The sequence below is a fragment of the Hemitrygon akajei genome, chromosome 2 (genome assembly GCF_048418815.1).
Source record: "Hemitrygon akajei chromosome 2, sHemAka1.3, whole genome shotgun sequence".
NCBI lineage: Eukaryota > Metazoa > Chordata > Chondrichthyes > Myliobatiformes > Dasyatidae > Hemitrygon > Hemitrygon akajei.
The window spans coordinates 193,762,021-193,789,467 of NC_133125.1; the positions used below are offsets into that span (position 1 = coordinate 193,762,021).

General features: G+C 45.5%; 1 protein-coding gene across 1 annotated transcript in view; it reads left to right on the forward strand.

Moving 5' to 3' along the window:
- Positions 1–27,040, forward strand: part of LOC140738143 (proline-rich transmembrane protein 1-like) — a 352,694-nt gene extending 325,654 nt beyond the window's left edge. Inside the window, exons 2-4 of the mRNA XM_073065290.1 lie at positions 16,926–17,224; positions 18,904–19,083; positions 26,538–27,040. Coding sequence (XP_072921391.1) covers positions 16,926–17,224; positions 18,904–19,083; positions 26,538–26,714 — 656 coding nt within the window. The 3' untranslated portion in view covers positions 26,715–27,040. The remainder of the gene's footprint in view (positions 1–16,925; positions 17,225–18,903; positions 19,084–26,537) is intronic.
- The last annotated feature ends 407 nt before the right edge of the window (positions 27,041–27,447 follow it).

Here is a 27,447-nt window from a genome sequence, read left to right on the forward strand (position 1 = left end):
CCCCACCCCCTCAACCACCTACCTATCCTTTCAATATGATGTGTATCCTTGGATGTTAAGCTCCCAGCTGTGATCTTCTTTCAACCATGATTCAGTGAAGCCCACAATGTCATATTTGTCAGTTTCTATTTGCGCTACAAGACCTTATTTCATTTTGGCTTTCACTTGGATGTGACACCTTCAGTCCTCTATTCACCACCTTCTTTTCAATTTTGTCTCCATGTTGCCTGACGTTAAACTTTACCTCTCTCTAAACTTTCTGTCTTATTTAGTCATTAAATTCTCCTGCACTTTCCTTCCATTTTATTTACAAAACATACTTTGTTTAACCCCGCCCCCCTCCCAGTTATATAGTTTGAAGCCCTATCCACAAGCGTCATTTATGTGACTCACTGGGAGCCTGCATATAATATATAACATTTGTTTGGTTGCTTATGTCTGATTGAAGGCAAAATTGTCTCAAGCTTATTTACGGGTAAATTTCATCAACCAGTAGAACGTAGAACACAGAGCTGCACCGCACAATGTAGACCCATCAGCCCACAATGCTGTAAACAACAAACACAAAATGCTGGTGGAACACAGCAGGCCAGGCAGCATCTATAAGGAGAAGCACTGTCTATGTTTTGGGCCGAGACCCTTTGTCAGGACTAACTGAAAAGAAAGATACTAAGAGATTTGAAAGTAGTGGGGGGAGGGGGAAATGCAAAATGATGGGAGAAGACCGGAGGGGGTGGGATGAAGCTAAGAGCTGAAAAGGTGATTGGCGAAAGTGATACAGAGCTGGAGAAGGGAAAGGATCATGGGACGGGAGGCCTCGGGAGAAAGAAAGGAGGGGGGAAGCACCAGAGGGAGATGGAGAACAGACAGAGTGATGGGCAGAGAGAGAGAAAAAAACAACTAAATGTGTCAGGGATGGGGTAAGAAGGGGAGGAGGGGCATTAACAGAAGTTAGAGAAGTCAATTATTTAAAGGAGGTCCTAAATCTTATACAATTTTCTTGCCATAACTCAAACAGGATGCTGAAAGTCCACGGAAAATTGACCTGAAAAACCAATTACGTAATTCCTTCAGGAATTTTAGCAGTCTAGCACCAGTCATGAAGACTTATGAGGAAAACGTACCTATTCCATGTGTACAGTAACTATAATCTGGACATACCTTTCTCTACATACATTGTACCATTAGTCAATAGATTCTCTTACAAGATTCAAAATTCAAAGATCAAAATAAGTTTATTTTCATTTCATTTTATTTTTTTGAGCTACAATGCGGAATAGGCCCTTCTGGCACTTTGAGTTGCGCGACCCAGCAGTCCCTGATTTAACCCTACCCTAATCACAGGACAATGTACAATTACCAATTAACCACTAACCAGCACATTGAGTTAGTATAAAGGAAAAGCAGCAACAGAATTGCTAGCTACCATGTGTGGCGTGACAACGTAGCAGTCAGTATAATGTTATTACAGTGCCAGTGACCTGTGTTCGATTCCCATTGCTGTCTGCAAGGGGTTTGTATGTTTTGTCCGTGATTGTGTGCTCCACAGGCTCTGGTTTCTTCCTGCATTCCAAACACGTACGAGCTAGAGGGTGAATTGCTCGTATGGGTGTAATTGGGAGCTGCAGGCTTTTTGGTGCTACTGTGCTGTATCTCTAAATAATAACAATTAAAAATTTACAGTTTCATATTTACAATGGTGGCGCTTTTCAACTAGTAGAACATGTTGCAATAGGCGAGGGTCCAGAGGAGATTCACACGAATGATCCCAGGAATGAAAGGGTTAATGTATGAGGAGCTTTGGTTGGCTCTAGGTCTTGTACTTGCTGGAGTTTAGAAGAATTAGGAGGGATCTCATTGAAATTTGAAAGGCCTAGGTAGAGTGGATGTGGAGAGGAGGTTTCCCAAACTGGGAGAGTCTAGGACCACAGGGCACAACCTCAGAATTGAGAGATGCCCATTTAGAACAGAGCTGAGGAAAAATTTCTTTAGCCAGAGGGTGGTGAATCTGTGGAAAGCATTGACACAGAGAGCCGTGCAGGCCAAGTCATTGGGTATATTTAAAGCAGAGAGTGATAGGGTCTTGATGAATCAAGGAGTCAAAGTTTATAGGGAGAAGGCAGGAGAATGGGGTTGAGAGGGTTAATAGATGTAATGGTGGATCAGAACTAATGGGCCAAATAGCCTAATTGAGTTCCTATGTCTTACGGACTTATGGTCTAATGTTCAACAGCCTTTGAGAACTTATTGAGGGGCCTCCAAGAACCTGCTGTAATTCAGAATCAGAATCAGGTTTAACATCATTGGCATATATCATGAAATTTGTTATTATGCAGCAGCAATTCAGTGCACTACATAATAAAACCTGTAAATTACACTAAGTATATATATTTAAAAAGTCAATTTACTTAAGTGGTACAAAAAGAGAGAAAAAAGTAGTGTTCAGGGTTTCGATGTCCATTCAGAAATTGGATGGCAGAGGGGAAGAAGCTTTTCCTGAATGTTTGAGTGTGTGTCTTTAGGCTTCTGTACCTCCTTCTCGATGGTAGCGATGTGAAGAGGGCATTTCCTGGATGATGGGGATTCTTAATGAAGACTGCTGACTTTTTGAGACATCGCTCCTTGAAGATGTCCTGGATGCTGGGGAGGCTAGTGTTCGCAATGGAGCTGACCGAGTTTACAACTTTTTGCATCTTATTTTGATCCTGTGCAGTTTGGCAATGATCAGACAATTTGTCTTTATAATATTGGTTGAGGAATACAAAAAATGGCTACTCTCGATTCTTGCACTGTTCTTTAAGCTGGGGTCATGGGTTCTTGTATACTCCTTCAGAGAGGCTTTTGCTTTGAATGAATCTTCACTTTGGCACTGCCTCGCTCACTTGTCTAGAATCAGAATCAGAGCCTGATGTATTATCAATGGCTTTTATGGTGTGAAACTTGTTGTTTTGTGCAGCAGATAATTGCAAAGGCATAAAATTGCCATCAATAATAAAATAAAACTTAAAGGTTTAAAGATCAGCCTTCTTTGTCACATATACAGTCAGAGGCTCATCTATATAGCTAGGGTGCCCATGAGCTTTGCACATACTGAAGTCATTCTAGTTATTGCACTGTATTGCTGCAAAAAAAAACAAATTTCGCGACATCTGTGAGTGATGATAAACCTGATTGTGATATGGGTCTCTTTTGTGGACTGAGAGTGGAAGGGTACAGGGAGAGGGGAGTCATGGTTGGGAAAAGGTGAAGGGACAGGGGAGGGAACAGGAAACACCAGAGAGATATTCTGTGATGATCAATAAACCAATTGTTTGCAATCCAATGACCTTGCCTGGTGTCTCAGGGCTGGTGTGTCTGTACCAGTGCCAATCCCACCCCCCCCACCACTTCTCTGCCACTGTCACTCAACCCTTCCACAGTGCTCTACCCTCGCCATTCCCAACATCCTTTGCTCCTGCCAACTTTTCAAACTCACTCTCCATTCCAAATTGACAAATACACTACTCTGCAAAATTCTTAGGCACCCTAACTATATATCTATACACAGTAGTGAACATCTAGATATACAGTCAAGTGCATCGGTTTGCATTTGTGCCAATGGCCAACACATGCCGAGGGTAATAACTTCAATATGACATCGCTGGGCTTTGGTAATTGCTCTTTCAGCCTGTTCTCCAAAGATATGTACATGTGAACAATTAGGCTACTTGGGTGTCAAATCTACCCATACATCCTTTGGTCTTAGCAGTCACAGACTTACAGATGAATTCTTACAGGTGAAGCATGAGGACGACACTGGGGTTTACCATTGAATTGTTGCAATCAGCATGTGTAAGTATGTGACTGTTAACGCCAGCATGGACAGATCTGATCATCAATCACAAAGCTTCCACAGTCAGTTACTAGCGTGTCAATTAGACTGAAGCATCTTTCCTTATACTTGGCATTTGACAATATAAATTTTCATCTGCTGTGTGCCTCCCCTTTCCACCAGCCCCACTACAATGTCTGGAAAAGAAACGGGTTTTTGTTTGTACATCGAAACGTACAGTGAAATGCTTCATTTGCACCATGTGTCTCCACACTTCTGGTGCCAACGTAGCATGCCCACTACTGACTAATCCCACCTTGAAATGTGTGAGGAAACCGAGGCACCCAGAGGCCGCCGGCAGAGTCACGGGGAGAACCTTCAAACTCTTTACAGACAGTGTGGGGAAGCGAACCTGATCGGTGATGCTTGGTGAGGTAAAGCAATCGCAACAACCACTGTGTTACTGTGCCTCCCCAAGTAAACAAATGGTACAACTAGAAGGGATTAATAGGCTCATAAATCTGAAGCAGCCGTTCCGGCATCATTGCGTGTGGGTTTTCAGGCTCCTGTATCTGTGAAGTGTGCGTGTCCTATTAGTGAGGCTCCTTAATGATGGGTGCCCCTTCTTGAGTCGCTGTCTCTACAAGATCTCCGCAGTCTTAGAAAGGGTTGAGCCCGAATGGAGCTGGCTAAGTCTACAACCCTCCACAGCCTCTTGCAGTCCTCCACATTAGCTAGTAGGTCACATGGATGTAATTGGGTGGCATGGTCTCATTGGGTCCGGAGGCCCTGTTACCATGCTGTATCTCTAAAATGCATCAAGTTTTGATGCAAACAGTCAGAATTCTCTCCACTGTTCATCAGTAGAAATGTGACAAACCAAATCTCCTCAAACTCAATCATCCTCTAGTCCCCAAGCCTACAACCTTGTGGTTTAGGTATGAGATTGCTTCTCTCTGAGTTAAGGCTGCGTCTTTTAATGTGCATTGTGCACAGCGCAGTCACCTTCTCACCCAGGGATATGCACAATCAATAGGTGGTGCAGAGAAGGCAGACTGATTCTTTGAAGATGTTTATCCTTGTAGCTTGGTAAGTGGCAGAACTGAGCATTAAGATGAAATTCTCTGGCAGCCGAATTACCTTTGAGCTATGTGGCATATTCAGCATGGTGGTTTGTTCCATGAAGGTATGCACTGCCATACTCAGCAGGAAGCTAGACCGTGAACATTTCAATATGAAGACTGGAAATTATAGAAGCTATAATTTACAGTACGTCAGGCTGTTCAGACAACTCCTGTCAGACACCTTTGCTGCAAATTATTCTTTGAGACTCCTTTCTTTTTTGAAGGTAAAAATTTATCTTGTTTACACCTACCCTAAAGACTCTGAGTTACAAATCAAAGCCAGAATGCACAAAGAAAATTTCCCTTTTCTCCTCTTCAACTGCCTATCTCCTCTCCTAGGTGTCCTTTCCTCTTGCCTTTCTCCCATGATCCACTATCCTCTTGATTCTTCTCCAGCCCTACCTATCGCCTCCCAGTTCCTCGCTGCACCCCCCCCATGCTCCACATCACTCTAGTTTCTCCAATCAACTTCTAGCTTGTCATCCTTCCACATTCTTATTCTAGCATCTTCCCCCTTCCTTTCTATTCCTGATGAAGGGTCTCTATTTGAAATGACGATTGTTTATTCATTTCCATCAATGTTGCCTGACTTGTTGATTTCCTCCAGCATTTTGTGTGTGTTGCTCTGCATATAGAAAAAAATCTTGTCTTCTCCCATGTATCTTCAACTCAAAAATTATAAATCAGTGCTTCTTGTTCCTGAAATATCCACAATTAGGGTAACTTAACACAGGGATTCAGTGTGAAACATTGACAATTCCTTTACCTCTCCACAGATGATCCTTGCCTTGCTTAATTCCTCCAGAAAGGGATCTGGGAATAATTCTTTGAAAGTGCCATCACAGGTAGATAGGGTCATTACGAGAGCTTTTCAACATCAGTCTTCATAAATCTGAGCATTGACTACAGCAGTTGGTTTCAAAGCTTTCAGAGGTACATTTAATGTCAGAGAAATGTATACAATATGCATCCTGAAATTCTTTTTCTTCACAACCATCCACGAAAACAGAGGAGTGCCCCAAAGAATGGATGACAGTTAAACATTAGAACCCCAAAGTACCCCCCCCAGCTCCCCTCCCTCCTTTTCGTAAGCGGCAGCAAGCAACAATTCCCCTCTACCCCCATCGGCAAGTAAAACACTCAAGTGTGAGCAAAGCAACAGTAAAGACACAGACTTGCAGTAACCCCAAAGACTGCTTGTTTACCTGGTATTTGACAAACCACAGGCTCTCTCTCTCTCCCTAATAAGGGAAAAAGAGGCGACTCCGTTTCACAGCGAGAGGGGAGACAGACAAACAACTCGTTGGTTTACGATGTTAAAAGTCCATTGCGTCGCTTTTTCCGAGCTCCGTGCCCAAAGATCTTGTGTCTATGGGCACACAGCCGTAGATCTTCCATCTCCCACGACACACCGGTCTTCTGCTCGGACACCGACCTCCGATCCCCCCCGTCTCCAGAGCCACATAAACTCGGTCCTCTGAAGGCGAGCGAAGCTCTTAGGCTGAGGTTAGGCCATTTATGAAACCCGACAGCGGGTCCCATTCCCACACAGAACCATAGTCAGCGTGTAACTCCAGGCCAGGGTCTTCAAAAGAACCCTGAAAGGGAAAAATAGAGATACTAGAGATGGAAATAGAGTTGTTTCTGAAGATGCAAGCAAAGGAGTCACCTTTGGGATGTTACGTTGAAGTTGTATAAGACATAGGTGAAGCCTAATTTGGAGTATTGCATACAATTCTGTTCAGCTACAGGAAAGATATCAATCAGATTGAAATAGCGCAGAGAAAATGTCGAAGGATTTTGCCAGGACATGACCCAAGAGCTACAAGAAAATCTGAATAAGTTTGAACTTTTTTCTCTGGCGTGTAGGAGAATGAGGGGAGATCTGATAGAGGTGTGCAAAATTATGGGAGATGTAGATAGGCTTTTGCCACTGAGGTCAGTTGAGACTTGAACCAAAGGTGAAATATTTACGGGAACCTGAGGGGGAGCTTCTTCACTCAGAGGGTGTTGAGAGTGGGGAACGAGCTGCTACAATTGCAACATTTAAGGGAAATGTGGTATGTACCTGGATGGGAGGGTATGGAGGCCAATGGTCCAGGTGCGAGACAATGAGACTAGGCCAAGTGACAGTTTGGCACGGACAAGATGGGCAGAAGGGCCTGTTTCTGTGCTTTAGCGCTCTATGACTCTATGACTGCTTGTTGCTGCAGGTTCTAGCATCTGCAGTCTCTTGTGTCTCCACTAATGCATCGAGGGTTCGTTGGCCATGGATACTTTGTCCTAGCTGTGGATGTGGTATGCATTGTAGTACGTAAGCCAGGGCATTATGCCCATGCATCAAGCTGCCCGTCTGCAGCTGATGAATCCACAGGAATGGTAGAGACCAATGCAGTTTGGCACCAGTGGCGTTGCAGGAGTTGTCGGCCATTGTTGAATTCAGTGTACGACTCCAGAACCTAATTTTTCATCACAGTTGATTTCCAAAACCTCCCCTATGAGTGGGTATAGCAAGGCAACAGAGGTTTGAGATCAGAGTTTTCCTTCTCCTAGGTCAAGTCAAGTCAACTTTTATTGTCATTTCGACCATAACTGCTGGTACAGTACATAGTAAAAATGAGACAACGTTTTTCAGGACCATGGTTTACATGACACAGTACAAAAAACTAGATTGAACTATGTAATAAAAAAAAACACAGAGAAAGCTATACTAGACTACAGACCTACACTGGACTGCATAAAGTGCACAAAACAGTATCCGCATTACAATAAATAATAAACAGGACAGTAGGGCAAGGTGTCAGTCCAGGATTCGGGGATTGCGCTGAAAGGTATTAACCGTGGCTGATGAACACCATCTGCCGGAAGCGACTGGTTTTAAGGCACGGTTACCCGCATTTGCTCTTTCTCCTGTCAGTAGAAACATTTCGTCTGGGCTTGCTAGCTGAGCCAGAAGTGAAGGCTGGGAGCTGGATTTGGTTGTCAGAGGCTGTTTGAGATGTACGCTGTTGGGAGCCTTTAGCAGATAGTGTGAGCTTATCCCCATTACCTGCCCCGGCTGTGACGACCTTAAAGAACCTATCCCACTCCTGAAGTTATTAGATCATCAAATTGACTATTGCCTTTGGAGCTGCACGCAGAAAATTGCTCCTCTCCCGCTCATGAACACAACTTCATTATTCCAGTTTTATGCACTATTTAATTATTTTGTCGCTTATAGTAATTTTTATGTCTTTGCATTGTACAGCTCCCAAACACAAAAGAATTCACAACATTTAAGTCAGTGAATACATACTATGGTGTGGGGGTTTTCTAAAGATAATGATTAGGTTTATTTGTCACAAGTACATAGAAACATCGAAACATCCCGTTGATTATAGAACATAGACCAGTACCGCACAGGTACAGTCCCTTCAGCCCACAGTGTTATGCCAAGCCAATTCAATTGGTCATCAAATGGCCAACCAAACTAATCCCTTCTGCCTACACAATGTCCAAATGCTTCCATTTTCCTCACATTCTTGTGCCTACTTAAACACCTCTTAGAGGTCTCTAACATAGCTGCCTCTACCACCACCCCAGACACCCTCCACTCACAAAGTCTGCCCCTCACATCCCTTTCAAAATCACCCCCTCTCACCTTACATGTATGCACTCTAGTTTTAGACATTTCAAACCTGGGAAAAAGACACTGTCTGCCTTTCTGCGCCTCCCTTAATCTTAAAAACCTCGATCAGATCTCCCCTCAGCCTCTGCCACTCCAGAGAAAACAACCCAAGCTTGTCCAGCCTCTCGTGACAGCACATGCCCTCTCATCCAGGCAGCATCCTGGGAAACCTCTTCTGCACCCTCTCCAAATCTCGACATCTTCCTGTAGTGGGGTGACCAGAACTGTATGCAATATTCCAGATCTGGCCCCGTGAGAGTTTTATAAAGCTGCAACATAATTTCCTGACTTTTGAAATTGACTAATAAAGGCAAGAGGTGCCATATGCCTTCTGAACCACCCTGTCAACATGTGGAACCACCTTCAGGGAGCTAAGAACTTGGACCCTAAGATCCCTCTATTAATTAACATTGTTAGGGGCTCTTGACCCACACAGTGTTCTGTCCCTTTCAACTTGAAATCTAATCAGCGAGAAATGTACGAGGGTAACCCACAGTGTTGCTGCACAACTCACTAACCCTCACTGTAAGTCTCTGAAATAGGGGAGAGTACAGGAGCACCCTGAGGAAACCCACACGGTCATGCCTACAGACAGCAGTGGGAATTGAACCCCGATTGCTGATGGTGGCAATCTAAAGCGATTGTGCTAACCGCTATGCTACCATGCTACCCCAGACTTACTGGACTTCAGAACCCTCCAGGATCCTTAGGGATTTGGAGTCAGCATATTATTGCATGGAATAAACTAGTTAGAAGGTGTTACTGATACCTTAGGAAATGCATGTGCGCGAGAATTAGGAAGTGTAGGAGGAGGAATGTTAAGGAATTTAATCTGGAGTACTGAAAATGAGAATATTGGAAACCATGGGAAATGTTAGGATATTAAATTGGAATGTTATAGATTGTGGAATAATATATCAGGAACTTGTAGCTGGAATATTAGGAAGTGCTCAGGTAAGAAAATTATAACTGTTAGAGAGTTAGATCTGGAAGATTGTGAGGAGTAAAGACTTTGATGGGAAGTTTTTTCTGGAGAGATGCCGGAGGACTTGACAATTATAGGCTGGTGAGTCTGACATCAGTTGTGGGTAAGTTACTGCAAAGTATTCTAAGGGACTGGATATACTAGATAGATAGACATGGTCTGACTAAGGATAGTCAGTATTGCTTCATGCGGTGGCAGGTCACGTCTAACCAATATTATCGAGCTTTTTGAGGAAGTTACCAGGAAAGTGGATGAAGGCAAGGCAGTGGATGTTGTCTACATGGATTTTAGTAAGGCATTTGACAAGGTCCCACATGGGAGGCTGATCGAGAAGGTTCGGTTGCTCGGGATTCAGGATGATTGGATTAAACGCTAGCTTTGTGGGAGAAGCCAGAGAGTGGTAGTAGATGGTTGCATCCCTGACTGGAGGCCTGTGACTGGTGGTTTGCTGCGGGGATCCATGCTGGGTCCTTTGATGTTTGTCTCCTATATCAATGATCTAGATGATAAGGTTAATTGGAACTACAAATTTGTGGGTGATACCAACACTTGGGGTGTAGTGAACAGTGAGGAAGACTATCATGGCTTGTAGGGGATCTGCATCAGCTGGAAAAAATGGGTTGAAAGTAGCAGATGGAATTTAATGCAGACAAGTGAAAGACTTTGCACTGTGGTAGGACCAACCAGGGCAGGTCTTTAATCAGAGAATGGTAAGGCACTGAGGAGGGTGATAAAACAAAAGGATACGGGAATACAGGTCCATAATTTATTGAAAGTGGCTTCACAGGCAGACAGGGTCGTGAAGAGAGTTTTTGTTACATTGGACTTCATAAATCAGAGTATTGAGTACAGGACATGGGAAGTTATGGTGAAGCTGTACAAGATGTTGGTGAGGCCTCTTTTGGTTTACTGTGTGCAGTTTTGGTCAGCCATCTACAGGAAAGATGCAAACGGATGAAAGATGAAAGAGTGAAGAGAAAATTTACAAGGATGTTGCTGGGTCCGAAGGACATGAGTTGCAAGAACAGATATCTTAAGAGATCAGGAAAGGAGAGGAGGTGGGCATGGTTAATAAGAACCTTAAGGCTGAGTCTTTGCTTCTCTGGGGGATCTGTTGCATGTTAGTGACCACAGGATGACAGATTTGACCAAGGACACCGACAGAAGAATCTTGGATGGTGGTCAAGTTCAGTTTCAAAGATTATTTCTACTCATCTCATGTACATGGAAGCACTAACATGCAGTGAAACATGTTGTTTCCATCTGTCTATGTGCTGGTGGCACACCATAAGTGAAGCCCCATTTATGGCACTCACCCTAACCTGTACATCCTTGGAATGTGGGAGGAAACCAGAGCACCCGGAGGAAACGCACATCGTTACAGCATTATTGACAGCAGCGGGAACTGAAACCAGGTCACTGACACTGTAAAGATGATGCTGACTGCAACACTACCCTGCCACCCATTCAGAGGGAGAGTGATGAACGGTTCCAGTTCAATGTTCAGAATTTTGTTCTGGATAAGATCAAATGAGAGCATGGAGTGTCGGAGAGTGAGGTTGTTATAAAAACATTTTAGTAAGTGTGGAAAGAGGGCAAGTAGAGGTAAAGAGATTGTTTAAAAAGTTGATCAACCTTGTCATATGTACATTAAAACATCAAAACTTGCACTGAAGCATTGCAACACAGACAAAATGCTGGAGGAACTCAGCAGGCCAGGCAGCATCTATGGAAAAGAGTACAGTCAACATTGCAGGCTCCTTTAAAACTTTAAAAGAACAAAACTTTATATTCCATCTGGGTAGTCTCCAGCCTGATGGCATGAACATCGATTTCTCGAGCTTCCAGAAATGGCCCTCCTGCCGGCTACTTCACCATTCCCCATCCCCTTTTCTCTCTCTCTCACCTTGTCTCCTTGTCTGCTCATCGACTTCCTCTGGTGCTCCTCCCCCTTTTCTTTCTTCCATGGCCCTCTGTCCCCTTCTATCAGACACCCCCTTCTCCAGCCCTGTATCTCTTTCACCGATCAACTTCCCAGCTCTTTACTTCATCCCTCCCCCTTCAGGTTTCACCTATCACCCTATGTTTCTCTCTCCCTTCCCCCACTTTTAAATCTACTCCTCAGATTTTTCCCTCCAGCCCTGCCGAAGGGTCTCTGCCCGAAATGATGACTGTACATTTTTCCATAGATGCTGCCTGGCCTGCTGAGTTCCTCCAGCATTCTGTGTGTGCTGCTCAGGTTTCCAGTATCTGTGGATTTTCTCTTGTTAGTGGAAAGTATCATTTGTGTTAATGACCAACACAGTCAAGGGTTGTGCTTGGGGCAGCCCACAAGTGTCAGCACGCTTCCGTCACCAATGTAGCATGCCCACAGTTTACTAACCTGTATACCTCTGGGATCTGGGACCACCTGGAATAAACCCACACGGCCACAGGGAGAACAAGTAAACCCCTTACAGACAGCGCTGGGAATTGAATGCAGGTCGTACTAACCGCTATGTTAATGTGCCGCCGGGACAGAGGGAATATAAGGCTCATTGTTAAGAAGTTTATTCTGGATAACATCATTCAAAACCATGGAGCTAGAGTATTAGGAAGCGTGGGAAAGTGAGGTGCTTACAGAGGAATGTTAGGGAGTCTGGGTAGAGGTCAATACGCTCAGTTGGTCATGTGTTTTGCATTGCACCGAAGCATTCTGGGCTCAAGACTTGAGGTGATACATCTGATCCAAACTGGCACGTCAGGACAGTGCAGAGAGTCTTTCAGATCCAGTATGAAAACTTATTGGGCTGGAGGGCAAAAATACTCCCGTCCTTTCACAAGAAGAACTGGTGCCTGGCCGTGGTTTACCCTCAGGGAATTCTGCCAGAAGCCAATGAATTGAGCATTCAAATCCTGATTGCTTCTGGAAGCTTGCTGTGTGCAAACAAAGACGGCACTTCACAAAAATAGTTTGCTGGCTGTGAAGCACTTTGGAACAGTCTTGGATGTGAAAAGCACTGTATGCAAGCAAGTTTTGCTTTAATGGCACATTCACCCATCCCTCTGTGTCTTCAAATGCCTGTGTAGGTGTGCATCTGTTTATCCATGTTGTACATTTGTATAAACATCACCCATCCTTCTACCTCCATTTGTCTCTTTATTTACATGTGTTGTCAATATATGTCTCAGCCAGCATATCCATTTCTTTCCTATTACATTCGTCTGTGTGTGTGCGCAGAAAAATAGAACAAACCCTTCAGTTCAACGTTCTTTCATCAGGACAGACGACACCCTGAAATATTAACTCTTTCCCTCTCTTTAAACTACTGACTGACTTGCTGTTTTCTTTGCTTGTAATTCATGTTTAATAATAATAATAATAATAATAATCAAGTCTTCTCTGCCAATTCATCATGACTGATCCATTTCCCCCTCAGCTCCAATCTTCTGCCTGAACCCTTCACGCCCTGACCATCAAGAATCTATCAACCTCTGCCTTAAATATACCCAGCAGCTTCGGCTCCACAGCCAACTGTGGCAATGAATTTTCACCACTTTCTGGCTAAAGAAATTGCTCCTCATCTCTGTTCTAAATGGAGGTTTCACTCTGTCCTCTGGTCTAGGAAACATCCTCTCCATGCCTACTCTATCGAGGTCCTTCAGCACTTAATAGTTTTCACTGAGATCTCTTGCTCATTCTTTTGAATTCCAGTGAGTACAGGCCCCATGCCACCATGTGCTCCTCATATGATAAGCCCTTCAATCCTGAGATCATTTTGCTGAACCTCCCTTGAACCCTCTCTAATGTCAGCACATCCTTCCTTAGATAGGGGGCCCAAAACAGCTCACAATACTCCAAGTGAGGCCTCTCCAGTGCCTCAAAAAAGCTTCAGCATTACATCCTTGCTTTTATATTCAAGTCCTCACAAAATAAATGCTAACATTGATTTTGCCTTCCTCACCACCGGCTCAACCGGCAACCTAACCTTTAGGGAATCCTGCACGAGGACTCCCAAGCCCCTTTGCAGAGGGTGGTGAATCTGTGGAATTCATTGCCACAGACGGCTGTGCAGGCCAGGTCATTGCATAGACTTAAAGCTGATGTTCATAGGTTTTTGATTAGTCAAGGCATCAAAGGTTATGGGGGGGAAGGCAGGAGAATGGGGTTGTGAGGGATATCAACCAGACATGAGTGAATGCTGGAGCAGACTCAATGGGCTGAATGGCCTAATTCTGCTCCTATGTTTTCTGGTCTTATGGCCAAACGCAGAGAGGTGGGGTTACCGGGCGACCTTGCTGAGCAACACAGTCAGCATGGGCAAGTTTCACCAAAGAGCCTGCTTCGATGTTCTATGACACGATGAGATCACCTCTCGAGAAAGCAGGGCTGGTTGTTCAATCTCTCTTCATTGAATAAATCTGCCATCCCGCGAACCAGTGAATCATAGTTGCACTCTCTCTACGGCGAGTACACCTTTAAGTACGGGACCAAAACGTGGAGGGTGCATGCTGGTAGGGTGGCAGTTAGCACAGCACTTTACAGCACCTCCAGCGCAACTGGGGTTCAGTTCCTGCTGCAGCCTGTAGGGAATTTGTATGTTCTCCCCTCTACCCTGTGGATTTCCCCCCCTGCTGCTCCAGTTTCCTCCCATATTCCCAAGAACTGCGGGATAGAGTTAGCGAGTCGTTGGCCTGCTATCTCAGCATCGGAAGTGTGTAGACTTTTGTGGGCTGCCCAGCACAATTCTTGCAGATTTGATTTGACGCATATGAAACATTCAGTGTACATTTGGCAAATAAAGGCACATAGACTAAATATTTCATCTCTTTCTCGGCATCTCCAGTGTTTATTTTGTTGTATTGATGTCAAGAGGGCCTGATCACTGTCTTTGACTCCTTTCTGGTGTGGCTTCCCTGTAGTTCATAAAAATTATTATCTACCACAGGAGGCCATTTGTCCCATTGAGTCCAGACTTCCTTCCAGCATCAGATCCAGTATTTATTATTACTGGCGTGTCACATGTTGTTTTAAGACCATAAGATAAAGGAGCAGAAGTCAGCCATTCGGCCCATCAAGTCTCCTACTCCATTTCATCATGAGCTGATCCAATCTCCCCTTTAGTCCCAATCTCCCCTTTAGTCCCATTCCCCCGCCTTCTCACAATAACCTTTGATGCCCTGACTACTCAGATACCTATCAATCTCTGCCTTAAATACACCCAATGACTTGGCCTCCACTGATGCCCGTGGCAACAAATTCCATAGATTCACCACCCTCTGGCTAAAAAAATCTTTTCGCATCTCTGTTCTGAATGGGCGCCCTTCAATCCTCAAGTCATGTCCTCTCGTACTAGACTCCCCCACCATGGGAAACAACTTTGCCACATCCACTCTGTCCATGCCTTTCAACATTCGAAATGTTTCTATGAGGTCCCCCCTCATTCTTCTAAACTCCAAAGAATACAGTCCAAGAGCGGTCAAACGTTCCTCATATGTTAACCCTCTCATTCCTGGAATCATTCTAGTGAATCTTCTCTGAACCCTCTCCAACGTCAGCACATCCTTTCTTAAATAAGGAGCCCAAAACTGCTCACAGTATTCCAAGTGAGGTCTTACCAGTGCCTTATAGAGTCTCAACATCACATCCCTGCTCCTATACTCTATTCCTCTAGAAATGAATGCCAACATTGCATTCGCCTTCTTCACCACCGACTCAACCTGGAGGTTAACCTTAAGGGTATCCTGCGCGAGGACTCCCAAGTCCCGTTGCATCTCAGAACTTTGGATTCTCTCCCCATTTAGATAACTGTCTGCCCGTTTATTTCTTCTACCAAAGAGGCCTTTCTCGGCAGTGGGACAATACAAAGATATAAAAATTCACAAATTACAAAATTAAATAAATAGTGCAAAATAAAAACAAGCAGTGAGGTAGTGTTACAAGTTCCTAACCTGTTCAGAAATCTGGTGGTGGAGAAGAAGCTGTTCGGAATCATTGCGTTTGGGTCTTCAGGCTCCTGTACTGATGGTAGTAATGAGAAGTGGGCACGAGCCAAATGGTTCTTGGAGATGGGTGCCACTTTCTTAATGTCTTCAAGATGTCCTAAACGGTGGGGCAGGTTGTACCTGTGAAGGTGGTGGCTGTATCTACACCCTGTTGTAATCCTGTTCACAGCAAGCTCTCTACCAGGGGGTTTGCAGCCAGTCAGAACGCTGTCCACCGTACACCTATAGAAATATGCAAGAGCCTTTGATGACACACCAAATCCCTCAAACTCCGAATGAACTACAGCCGCTGATGTGCTTTCTTCATTATTGTTGGGCCCAGTGAAGTCAGATATTCAGAGAAGTTGATACCCAGGAACTTGAAGCTGCTTTTCCTTTCCACCTCTGATTGATCGATGAGGAGTGGGTATGCATGCCAGACTTCCCCTTCCTGAAATCCACAATTCCTTCCTCCAACTGACACTAAGTGCAAGGATGTTGTGTGCTGCTTGAGTTTCCAACATCTACAGATTTTCTCAGGTGTCTTACCATTAATACTATGTTCTGCAATATTTAAAAGGTATTCAGATATCTATCCAGAAAGACTAAATAATCTTTCACCACACCACTGCCCTCCTCGCCAACAGGCTAGTATGGTAAGAGGATGATGGTTTGCTCTGCTAGAAGCAAGGATAGACTGAATGGGCCCAACGTCCATGATTCTGTGAGCTGGATAGAGTTCAACTGCAGATAAGACATGTTTTGATTCAATGGGAGCTACTGTGGGTCAGGCAGGTGGAAATGCTCTGGTGTTAAACAGATGGTTATATTTGAGGTTAAAAGGTTGGCACCTCATTGTACTGAGCTGTACGGCTCTACGTTCTATATGCCCCAGCTCGCTCACCTTATCCTAATAAGACATGCCCTCCAAACTTGATGGAGGTCTATAAGGTGATGAGGGGCATAGTTAGAACAGACAGTCAGTGTTTTGTTGTTTTGTTTTATCCAGGATGGCAACAGCTAACAAGAAAGGCATAATGTTAAGGTGCTTGGAGGAATTTATAGGGGATGATGATTTGTGGGACGTCAGAGGTAGGATTTCTTTGCACCGACCGTGGTGGGTGCGTGGGACACACTGCCAGGGGTGGTGGTAGAGGCAGATACATTAGGGTATTTAAGAGACTCTTAGTTGGGCATGCAGATGAAAGAAAAATGGAGGACTATGTGGGAGGGAAGGGTTAGATTCATCTTGGGATAGGTTAAAAGGCTGGCACAACATCATGGGCTACAGGGCATGTTCTGTGCTGTAGGGTTCTTGCTGTATATTCTATATAGCGCACCCTGGCTTTAACTGTGTTCTCATCTCCTCTTCAGCCTTACAGGATGGAGGGCATCAAGCACCCATGTCACCTCCGCCTTACCCAGTGCAAGAGGCTTCGGTGAATGGCACGTCACAGGGCTACTCGATGCCAATGCACCCTGCCGCGATGGCAGTCGGCACTGAGGGCTTCATCCAGGAGACTCAGTTCAGCAGCAGTGTGCCCCAGGGATACAGCATGCCTGTAAACCACCCCGCTGGGCCAATGGGGTTGGCGGGCTATGCGCCCCAAGGTTACGCCGTGCAGTACCAGCCCTGCGCTGGGGCCTATGTGCCAGTCTACCCGATGGCAAACGTGAGTAAAGCTCTTGAATAAAAAGGTAGCATGGTGTGATGGGGGAAAGATATGGCATTCTCTCTCAGAAGAGATCCTGCAGATGCTGGAAATCATGAGCAACACACATAGAATGCTCACAGTGGGCTCTCCAGAACTCAGCATCTATCGAGAGGAATAACCAGTCAATGCTTTGAGCTGAGAAGCTTCATCAGGACTGGAAAGGAAGTGGAAGGAAGCCAGAGTCGTGGAAGGGGAAGCAGTACAAGTTGGAGGTTATAGGTGGCACTAGGTGAGGGGGATATTTTGTCGGGGGAGGAGGAGGCGGAAAGTAAGAAACTTGGAGATGATCATTGGAAGAGAAGAAGGGCTGAATAGGAAGGAGTCAATAGAGTGAAGAATGGGAGAAAGGGAAGGAGGAGGTGGAGAACCAGAGGGAGGTGATAGGCAAGTGAGGAGAAGAAAAAAAGTGAGAGGGGAAGCAGAGTGGGGAATGGAATTAGAGAGAAGGGGGAGGGGAAGAAATTACTTGAAGTTCGAGAAATCACCAGAATAGGAAATGTAAAAAGAGAGAAGGGGGAACCAGAAAGGGGATTCATCTTCCATGGTAACATCTCTCTGGTTTCCCTCCTCCTTCCCTTGAGAACACTAGAAATAGGAGCAGGAGTAGGCCAGCAGGTCCATCAAGCCTGCCCCACCACTTGGTCCCTTCCTCTGTGGCCCAGAATCCTCACCATTACTTTTTCTTCATTCATTTACTTCTTCCACCTATCACTGCCCAGCTTTGTACTGCATTTGCCCCCTTCCCCACTCATTCACCTACCCACCCTCTTTACCTGGCCTCTCCTCCAGCATTTTGTGTGTGCCGCATTTTTCCTGTTGGTTTATGCTGTGTTATTGAAGTCTTCACAACTTCTCGTGGGAATACCAATTGGGAGGAAGGAATGGTAGGTTTTGCCAATGGTCCCACCAGCCGCAGTTGACCATAAAACTAACGGAGGTGCTGTGAGTAGAAAGGAGGGTGATAGTTAGCTGTAGCATAACACTAATCCGTTGGTCACCTACCTGAAGAAAAGATGTCAATAAGATTGAAGGAGGACGAAGGAAATTTACAAGAATGTTGCCAAGACATGAGGACCTAAGTTATAGGGAAAGGTTGAATAGGTTAGAACTTTATTCCCTGGAGCTCGGGAGAGATTTATAAAGGGTATAGATAAGATAAATGCAAGCTGAGGTTGGGGACCAGAATTAGAGGACATAGGATAAGGATGAAAGGTGAAATGTTTGAGAGTGGAAGTGGTGGATGCGGATTTGATTAAGAGGATAAGGATAGAGATGGGAAGAGTATGGAGGGTTATGATCCAGGTGTTGGTCAATGGGACTAGGCAGAATAACAGTTCAGCATGGAGTAAATGGCCTGTTTCTATACTCTAGCTTGATGTGACTCAATGATTCTATATACTGATAAATACACAATTAGAGGGAGAAAGCATATGCATTTTGGACCTCCTATCGAGAGAGTGATCTGATCTCGTTGGGGGAGAGAAGCAGGAAATTTGGGATTTACATCCATAGAGTAGTTAAAGGAATTCTGGACCTGTTGATGATCCCTGTAAGCGTGGGGCCAGGAACTTTGCTGCTTGCTACATCCTAGGCTGACGTTCTTCATTAACCATCTGAACCTGTTGTCTCTCCCTCAGAATGTGGGGCCATATCTCCCTGGAAACAATGGGCTGACATCGGGTGCTCAGCAGGTGCCCCCTTCTGTCGGGATGATGAACCCACCACGGCCTCCTCATGACTACCTTCCCATTGCAGTGCTGACCACCGTCTGCTGTTTCTGGCCAACCGGGATATTTGCCATATTCAAGGCTGTACAGGTGAGTGTCCAATGTGGCTTGCAGACTACTCCGGCATGGAGCTCCTCACAACCGGCACACAAATATTCCATCAGTGTGTATGTACACGTGTATGTATTATCTAACAGCGTAGAACAGGCCCTTCGGCCCAACGAGCTGCACCACCCTGCAGCCCGAGCCTATCACAGGACAATAATTGGCTACAAATGCAGACAGAGCAAAGAGTTAAATTGTACCACAGAGGCAAAATTCAAAAGGGCAAAGAATTCAGGGCTAAAGATCTGTAGCTAAAGTGAGTAGCATTTGGTATAAAGTGGACAAAGTCGTGGCACAATTAGAGATTGGCTGGTATGACACTGTGTCATGGCTGAAGGAAGGCCACAGTGGGAGCTGAACATCAAATGATATACCTTGTGTCGAAAGGACAGGCAGGTAGACATAGGCTGTGGTGCGGCACTGTTGGTAAGAGATGGAATTATATCTTTAGAAAGAGGAGACTTAGGGTCAGAAAATGTTGAATCTTTGTGGGTGGAGCTAAGAAATTGCAAGGGTTAAAAAACCATTATGGGAATCATATATAGGCCTCCAAATCACAGCCAGATGTCGGGTTAACATTGCAAAAGGAGCTGGTAAAGTCAAGTCAAGTCACTTTTTATTGTCATTTCAGCCATAACTGCTGGTACGGTACATAGTAAAAATGAGACATTTTTCAGGACCATGGTGTTACATGAAAGAATACATAACTACACTGAACTACGTAAAAAAACCTACACTAGACTACAGATCTACCCAGGACTGCATAAAGTGCACAAAACAGTGCAGGCATTACAATAAATAATAAACAAGACAATAGGCACAGTAGAGGGCAGTAAGTTGGTTTCAGTCCAGACCCTGGATATTGAGGAGTCATATAGTAAAAGTAATGACATGATTGTAATGGGGGACTTCAATATGCAAGGGAATTGGGAAAATCAGGTTGGTGTTGGATTGCAAGAGACGAAGTTTATTGAACGCATATGGGGTCCTTTTAAGAGCAGCTTATGCTTCAGCCTACTTGGGGAAAGGCTATCTTAGACTGGGTGTTGTGTAATAATCCAGATTTTATTAGGGAGCTTAGTGTAAAGGAACCCTTAGGAGGCAGTGATCATAATATGTTTGAATTCATACTGCAATTTGAGAGGGAGAAGCATAACTCACATGTATCAGTATTGTAATGGAATAATGGGAATTACAGAGGCATGAGAGAGGAGCTTGCCCAGGTGGATTGGAGGAGGATACTGGCTGGGATGACAGCAGCACAAAGATGGCTTAAGCTTCTGGGAAAAATTCACAAGGCACGGAATAGATATGTCCCACAGAGGAAGAAGCCCTCAAATGGCAGGGGTAGGGAACAAGGGCTGACAAGGGAAGTTAAGGACTGTATAAAAACCAAGGAAAGGGCATATAAGGTAGCAAAAGTAACCGGAAATTTGGATGATTGGGAAGCTTTTAAAATCCAACATAAGGCAACTAAAAAACTATAAGGAAAAAGATGAAATATGAGGAAGACTAGCCAATAAAATAAAGTTGGATACAAAAAAAATGTCAATTATGTAAAGAGTAAAAGGGAGATGAGAGTTGATATTGGACCACTGGAAAATGATGTTGGAGGTAGTAATGGGGGACAAAGAAATGGCTGATGAACTTAGTAGGTACTTTGCATCTGTCTTCACTGTGGAAGACACTAGCAGTGTGCCAGAGGTCTGTGAGTGTCAGGGAGCAGGAGTGAGGGCCATTGCTATTACAAAGGAAAAAGTGCTTGGCAAACTCAAAGGTCTTAAGGTGGATAAGTCACCTGGACCAATGGACTACATCCCAGAGTCCTGAGAGAGGCTGCTGAAGAGATAATGGGTACATTGGTCATGATCTTTCAAGAATCTCCTGATTCTGGCATGGCCCCAGAGGACTGGAAGATTGCAAACATCACTCCACTCTTCAGGAAGGGAGGATGGCAAAAGAAAGGAAATTGTAGGCTAGTTAACCTAAACTCAGTGGTTGGGAAAGTGTTGGAGTTATTATTAAGGATGAGGTTTCAGGATACTTGGAGACTAATGATAAAATAAGTCAAAGTCAGCATGGTTTCTGTAAAGGGAAATCTTGCCTGACAAATCTGTTAGAGTTCTTTGAGAAAGTAACAAGCAAGATGGACAAAGGAGAGGCGGTGAATGTCATTTACTTGGATTTTCAGAAGACGTTTGATAAGGTGCCAGGGATGAGGTTGCTTAACAGGATAAAATCCCATGGCCTTACAAATACTGGCATAGATAGCTGAATGGCTGGCAGGCAGGAGGCAGCGAGTGGGAATAAAGCGGGCCTTTTCAGGTTGGTTGCCAGTGAATAGTACTGTTCCTCAGGGTACTGGGACCACTACTTTTCACATTGTTTGTCATTGATTTAGATAAATGAATTAATGGCTCTGTGGAAAAGTTTGCAGATGATACGAAGGTAAGTGGAAGGTAGTGTTGAGGAAGCAATGCAATTGCAGCAGGACTTAGACAAATTGGAAGAATGGGCCAAAAAGTATCAGATGGGAAAGGTACACTAATGCATTTTGGTGAAAGGAAAAATAATGTGGACTATTATCTAACTGGGGAGATGGTTCAATCATCAGAGGTGCAGGGGGATGTAGGAATCCTTGTGCAAGACTCCCAGAAGGTTAGTTTACAGGTTGAGTCTGAGGTAAAGAAAGGAAATGCAATGTTGGTATTTATGTAAAAGGGGCATCAAATATAAAAGCAAGGAGATAATGCTGAGCTTTATAAGACACTAGTCAGGCTTCACTTGGAGTATTGTCAACTGTTTTGAGTCCTATATCTCAGAAAGGATGTGTTGTCATTGGAGAGAGTCCAGAGGAGGTTCATGAGGATGATTCCGGGAATGAAGGGGTTAACATATGAGGAGAGTCTGGCAGCTTTGGGCTCACTGGAATTTAGAGGAATGCTAGGGGAGCTCACTGAAACCTACCGAAGGTTGAAAGGACTAGATCAGGTGGATACGGAAAGGATGTTTCCTTTGGTAGAGGTATCTGGAACTAGAGGGCACAGCCTGAAAAATGAGGGGTGACCGTTTAAAACAGAGGTACGGAGGAATTCTTTTTTAGCCAGAGAAAATGCTCTGCCAAAGTCTGAAGTGGAGGCAAAGTCTGTGCATAATTTTAAGGTGGAAGTTGACAGCTTCCTGATCGGTCAGGGCATCAATGGATATGGCAAGAAGACAGGTGTATGGAGTTGAGTTGGATCCAGGATCAGCCATCGTGGCATGGCAGTGCAGACTGATGGGCTGAATGGCCTAATTCTGCTCCTATGTCTCATGGCCTTATGGACAGTTCCCATGTGACCAATTTACCAACTAACTGGCACATCTTTGTAATGTGGGAGGAAACCAGAACACCCAGATGAAACTGACATGTTTCACAGTGAGTTTCACAACCTCCTTCCAAGTGACGTTCAAACTGAACTTCAAACTGAGACACCCCAAGTTGTACTAGCACTGCGCTAACCGCTACCTTAACATGACGCATACCCTCTCCCAATAAAGTGAATCAAGCTGATCCCTCACAACTCCAATGAACCTGGTCAGACCACACTGGGCACATTGTATTCATTATAGGAAGATCGTGAAAGCTTTAGAGAGGTCACAGAGGAGATTTACTAGGATGCTGCCTGGATTGGAGAGCATGTCTCATGGGGATAGGTTGATCGATCTCGGGCTTTTCTCTTTTGAGCGAAGGAGGTTGAGAGGTGATTTGATTGAGGTGTACAAGATGATAGATAGAGTGGACAGCCAGAGACTTTAAAAAAGAGTGGAAATGGGTAATATGAGAGAACATAATTTGAAGGTGATTGGAGGAATGTATAGAGAGGGTGCCAGGGGTAGTTTTTTTAAGAGGGTGTGGTAGGCGTATACTGCCAGGTATGGTGATGGAGGCAGATACATCAGGGATCTTTAAGAGATAGGTATATGGATAAAAGAGAAATGGAGAGTATGTGAGTGGGAAGGTTAGACTAATCTTGGAATAGGATAAAAGAATTGGCTCAACACCACAGGCTGAAGGACCTATACTGTGCTTTATTGTAATATGTTTTATGTTCTGATCTTCAGTACTGTCTACGCGGAGTTTGCCTGCTCTCTTTGTGGCCACAGGGTGGGCTGGGGTTCTTCTGGAAGCTACAGTTTCCTCCAAACACCCACCCGCTGTACACCCAGTGCAGGTGGGTGATGGAATTGGTGGAATGTGAAGGGAATGGGCTATACGGGAAATTCGAGCGTCAGTGGAATTGGTGGAATGTGAAGGGAATGGGCTATACGGGAAATTCGAGCGTCAATGGAATTGGTGGAATGCGAAGGGAATGGGCTATACGGGAAATTCGAGCGTCAGTGGAATTGGTGGAATGCGAAGGGAATGGGCTATACGGGAAATTCGAGCGTCAGTGGAACTGGTGGAATGCGAAGGGAATGGGCTATACGGGAAATTCGAGCGTCAGTGGAATTGGTGGAATGCGAAGGGAATGGGCTATACGGGAAATTCGAGCGTCAGTGGAATTGGTGGAATGCGAAGGGAATGGGCTATACGGGAAATTCGAGTGTCAGTGGAATTGGTGGAATGCGAAGGGAATGGGCTATACGGGAAATTCGAGCGTCAGTGGAATTGGTGGAATGCGAAGGGAATGGGCTATACGGGAAATTTGAGCGTCAGTGGAACTGGTGGAATGCGAAGGGAATGGGCTATACGGGAAATTTGAGCGTCAGTGGAATTGGTGGAATGCGAAGGGAATGGGCTATACGGGAAATTCGAGCGTCAGTGGAACTGGTGGAATGCGAAGGGAATGGGCTATAGGGGAAATTTGAGCGTCAGTGGCACTGGAATTGGTGGAATGTGAAGGGAATGGGCTATATGGGAAATTCGAGTGTCAGTGGAATGTGAAGGGAATGGGCTATACCGGAAATTCGAGCGTCACTGGAATTGGTGGAATGTGAAGGGAATGGGCTATACGGGAAATTCGAGCGTCAGTGGAATTGGTGGAATGTGAAGGGAATGGGCTCTACGGGAAATTCGAGCGTCAGTGGAATTGGTGGAATGTGAAGGGAATGGGCAAGACGGGAAATTCGAGCGTCACTGGAATTGGTGGAATGTGAAGGGAATGGGCTATACGGGAAATTCGAGCGTCAGTGGAATTGGTGGAATGTGAAGGGAATGGGCTATACGGGAAATTCGAGCGTCAGTGGAATTGGTGGAATGTGAAGGGAATGGGCTATACGGGAAATTCGAGCGTCAGTGGAATTGGTGGAATGTGAAGGGAATGGGCTATACGGGAAATTCGAGCGTCAGTGGAATTGGTGGAATGTGAAGGGAATGGGCTATACGGGAAATTCGAGTGTCAGTGGAATTGGTGGAATGTGAAGGGAATGGGCTATACGGGAAATTCGAGCGTCAGTGGAATTGGTCGAATGTGAAGGGAATGGGCTATACGGGAAATTCGAGCGTCAGTGGAATTGGTGGAATGTGAAGGGAATGGGCTCTACGGGAAATTCGAGCGTCAGTGGAATTGGTGGAATGCGAAGGGAATGGGCTCTACGGGAAATTCGAGCGTCAGTGGAATTGGTGGAATGTGAAGGGAATGGGCTCTACGGGAAATTCGAGCGTCACTGGAATTGGTGGAATGTGAAGGGAATGGGCTATACGGGAAATTCGAGCGTCAGTGGAATTGGTGGAATGTGAAGGGAATGGGCTATACGGGAAATTCGAGCGTCAGTGGAATTGGTGGAATGCGAAGGGAATGGGCTATACGGGAAATTCGAGCGTCAGTGGAATTGGTGGAATGTGAAGGGAATGGGCTATACGGGAAATTCGAGCGTCAGTGGAATTGGTGGAATGTGAAGGGAATAGGCTATACGGGAAATTCGAGCGTCAGTGGAATTGGTGGAATGTGAAGGGGATGGGCTATACGGGAAATTCGAGTGTCAGTGGAATTGGTGGAATGTGAAGGGAATGGGCTATACGGGAAATTCGAGCGTCAGTGGAACTGGTGGAATGCGAAGGGAATGGGCTATACGGGAAATTCGAGCGTCAGTGGAATTGGTGGAATGCGAAGGGAATGGGCTATACGGGAAATTCGAGCGTCAGTGGAATTGGTGGAATGCGAAGGGAATGGGCTATACGGGAAATTCGAGCGTCAGTGGAATTGGTGGAATGCGAAGGGAATGGGCTATACGGGAAATTCGAGCGTCAGTGGAATTGGTGGAATGTGAAGGGAATGGGCTATACGGGAAATTCGAGCGTCAGTGGAACTGGTGGAATGCGAAGGGAATGGGCTATACGGGAAATTCGAGCGTCAGTGGAATTGGTGGAATGCGAAGGGAATGGGCTATACGGGAAATTCGAGCGTCAGTGGAATTGTTCGAAGGGTCGGCATTGACTCACTGGGCTGGACTGCCTTTTTTTTTCATAAAGGAATCTATAGTGAAAATCCCGTCACGGTTAGACAGGGTGTTGAAGAAGACATTTGGCATGCTGGCCTTCGTCAATCAGGGCGTTGAGTATTAGCACTTGGCGCATTATGTGTCATTTGGACAAGACATTGTCGAGGCCGCACTTGGATTGTAGTGCAAGAGTTGCCCCTCCCCCCACCACACCCGTTATCGGAAATAAAGATGTCCATATGCTGGAAATAATGCAAAGAAGGCTTACAAGAATAATCCCGGGACTCGAGGCTCAGAGTTGTAGAGAGAGGTTGGGTAGGGTGAGACTTTATTCCTTGGCGCGTAGGAGACTGAGGGGTGACCTGTGACCTGTGTAAAATCACGAGGAACACAGATAAGGTGACTGCACGCGGTCTTTTATTACGATGAAAGAGAACAAAGAACTAGAGCGCATTAGATTGAAATAAGAGGGGGGGAGGGACTCGAGATGGTAACCTTTTCACCCAGAAGTTGGTCCGTATATGGAGTGAGCTGCCAGAGGTCTTTGAGGCATGCTCATGGATAGGAAAGGTTTAGAGGGAAATGGGGGCGGGGTGGAACCAGCTCAGATGGACATCTTGACCGGCATGGTCCAGTTGGGCCGAGAGATGCATGATTCGATGTCTCTGATACATTGGATGCATTAGGCAAACGGACGAAAGTAAAATGGACAACGATGCGGGAGGGAAAGGTTGGAGAACAAGTTCAAGTTTATTGTCTGTAAATACAATAGCCAAACGAAGCATTGCTCCTCCACGGTGCACCCACAAAATATATCACATACAGCATATAAGCCAAAATACCACCGTAAATTCGTTAATAAGATATAATTCGAAAAGCATGTGGTGCGCGGGACGGGTAAACAGTAATTTGAAAGGTGTTGCACCCTGGGTCAAAGGGCCTCCACTATGCTGTACAGCTCTAAGTTGTATAAAACGTGGAAAGTAACTAACGCCCTCTGTTTCTCTGGACTACAGGTGCGGACCGCCATCGCGCGGGGGGACATGGTGTCGGCGGAGATCGCTTCCCGCGAGGCGCGGAACTTCTCCTTCATCAGCCTGGCGGTGGGCATCGCCTCCATGGTTCTGTGCGCCATCCTGACCGTGGTGGTGGTCATCGCAGCTCAGCACCACGACGAGGAGTGGGACCCCTAGCGCGGCGTCCCGCCGCCCAGCAACTTTCCCGCGCCCCGCACCCGGGCGCCGCTGCGCAGGAATTCCGTGACAAAACTTCACCGCAACACTCTCCCTCCCCACCCTCCCTCACTCCCTTCCACTGGTTCCAGACCCCATCCCACTCCTGGTCTGTATGTAACCAACCATCCGCGCGACAAACTGCTCATCGGGTCTTGCCAAAAATATTAGCCATCTATTTAACTCGGCTGGCTACGGCGACGGGATGGAAAACCTTTTTCCCCTCTGTCCAACTGATTACACGTGTTTAGTTTAAATGCAGACAGATACTATAACCCCCAAATCTACTGGCTCAAGGGCGGGAGGGTGGGTGGAGGGGTGGCGATGTGGCTATGGAGAGAGACACCCTTTGGGTGTGTCGGGGACTGGTGGTTAGGGTTGGGGGTAGTTGCTTTGTGGCAAACTCGAAAGCCTGTTCATGGGACCTATCCGGACGATAGGGTCATTTCGAAGCCTCGTCCCGCTGAAGGAACTTAGCGAGCGGCTGTGGCTGCGCAAAACACGACTGTTATCGCTGTTCCAATCTCTAGGAGGAAGCTGAAACTTGCCTTTTCATCTGGATGACCTGTTTTGTAATAAACTCGGGACCTTAGCAAGAAAACCGCTGCTTCCAAAAGTACGGTTGGATCTTCTCACGCACGGACACTCCAGCCGAGGTTGACCCGCCCTCCCCATCAATGGCTGAGTGGAACCC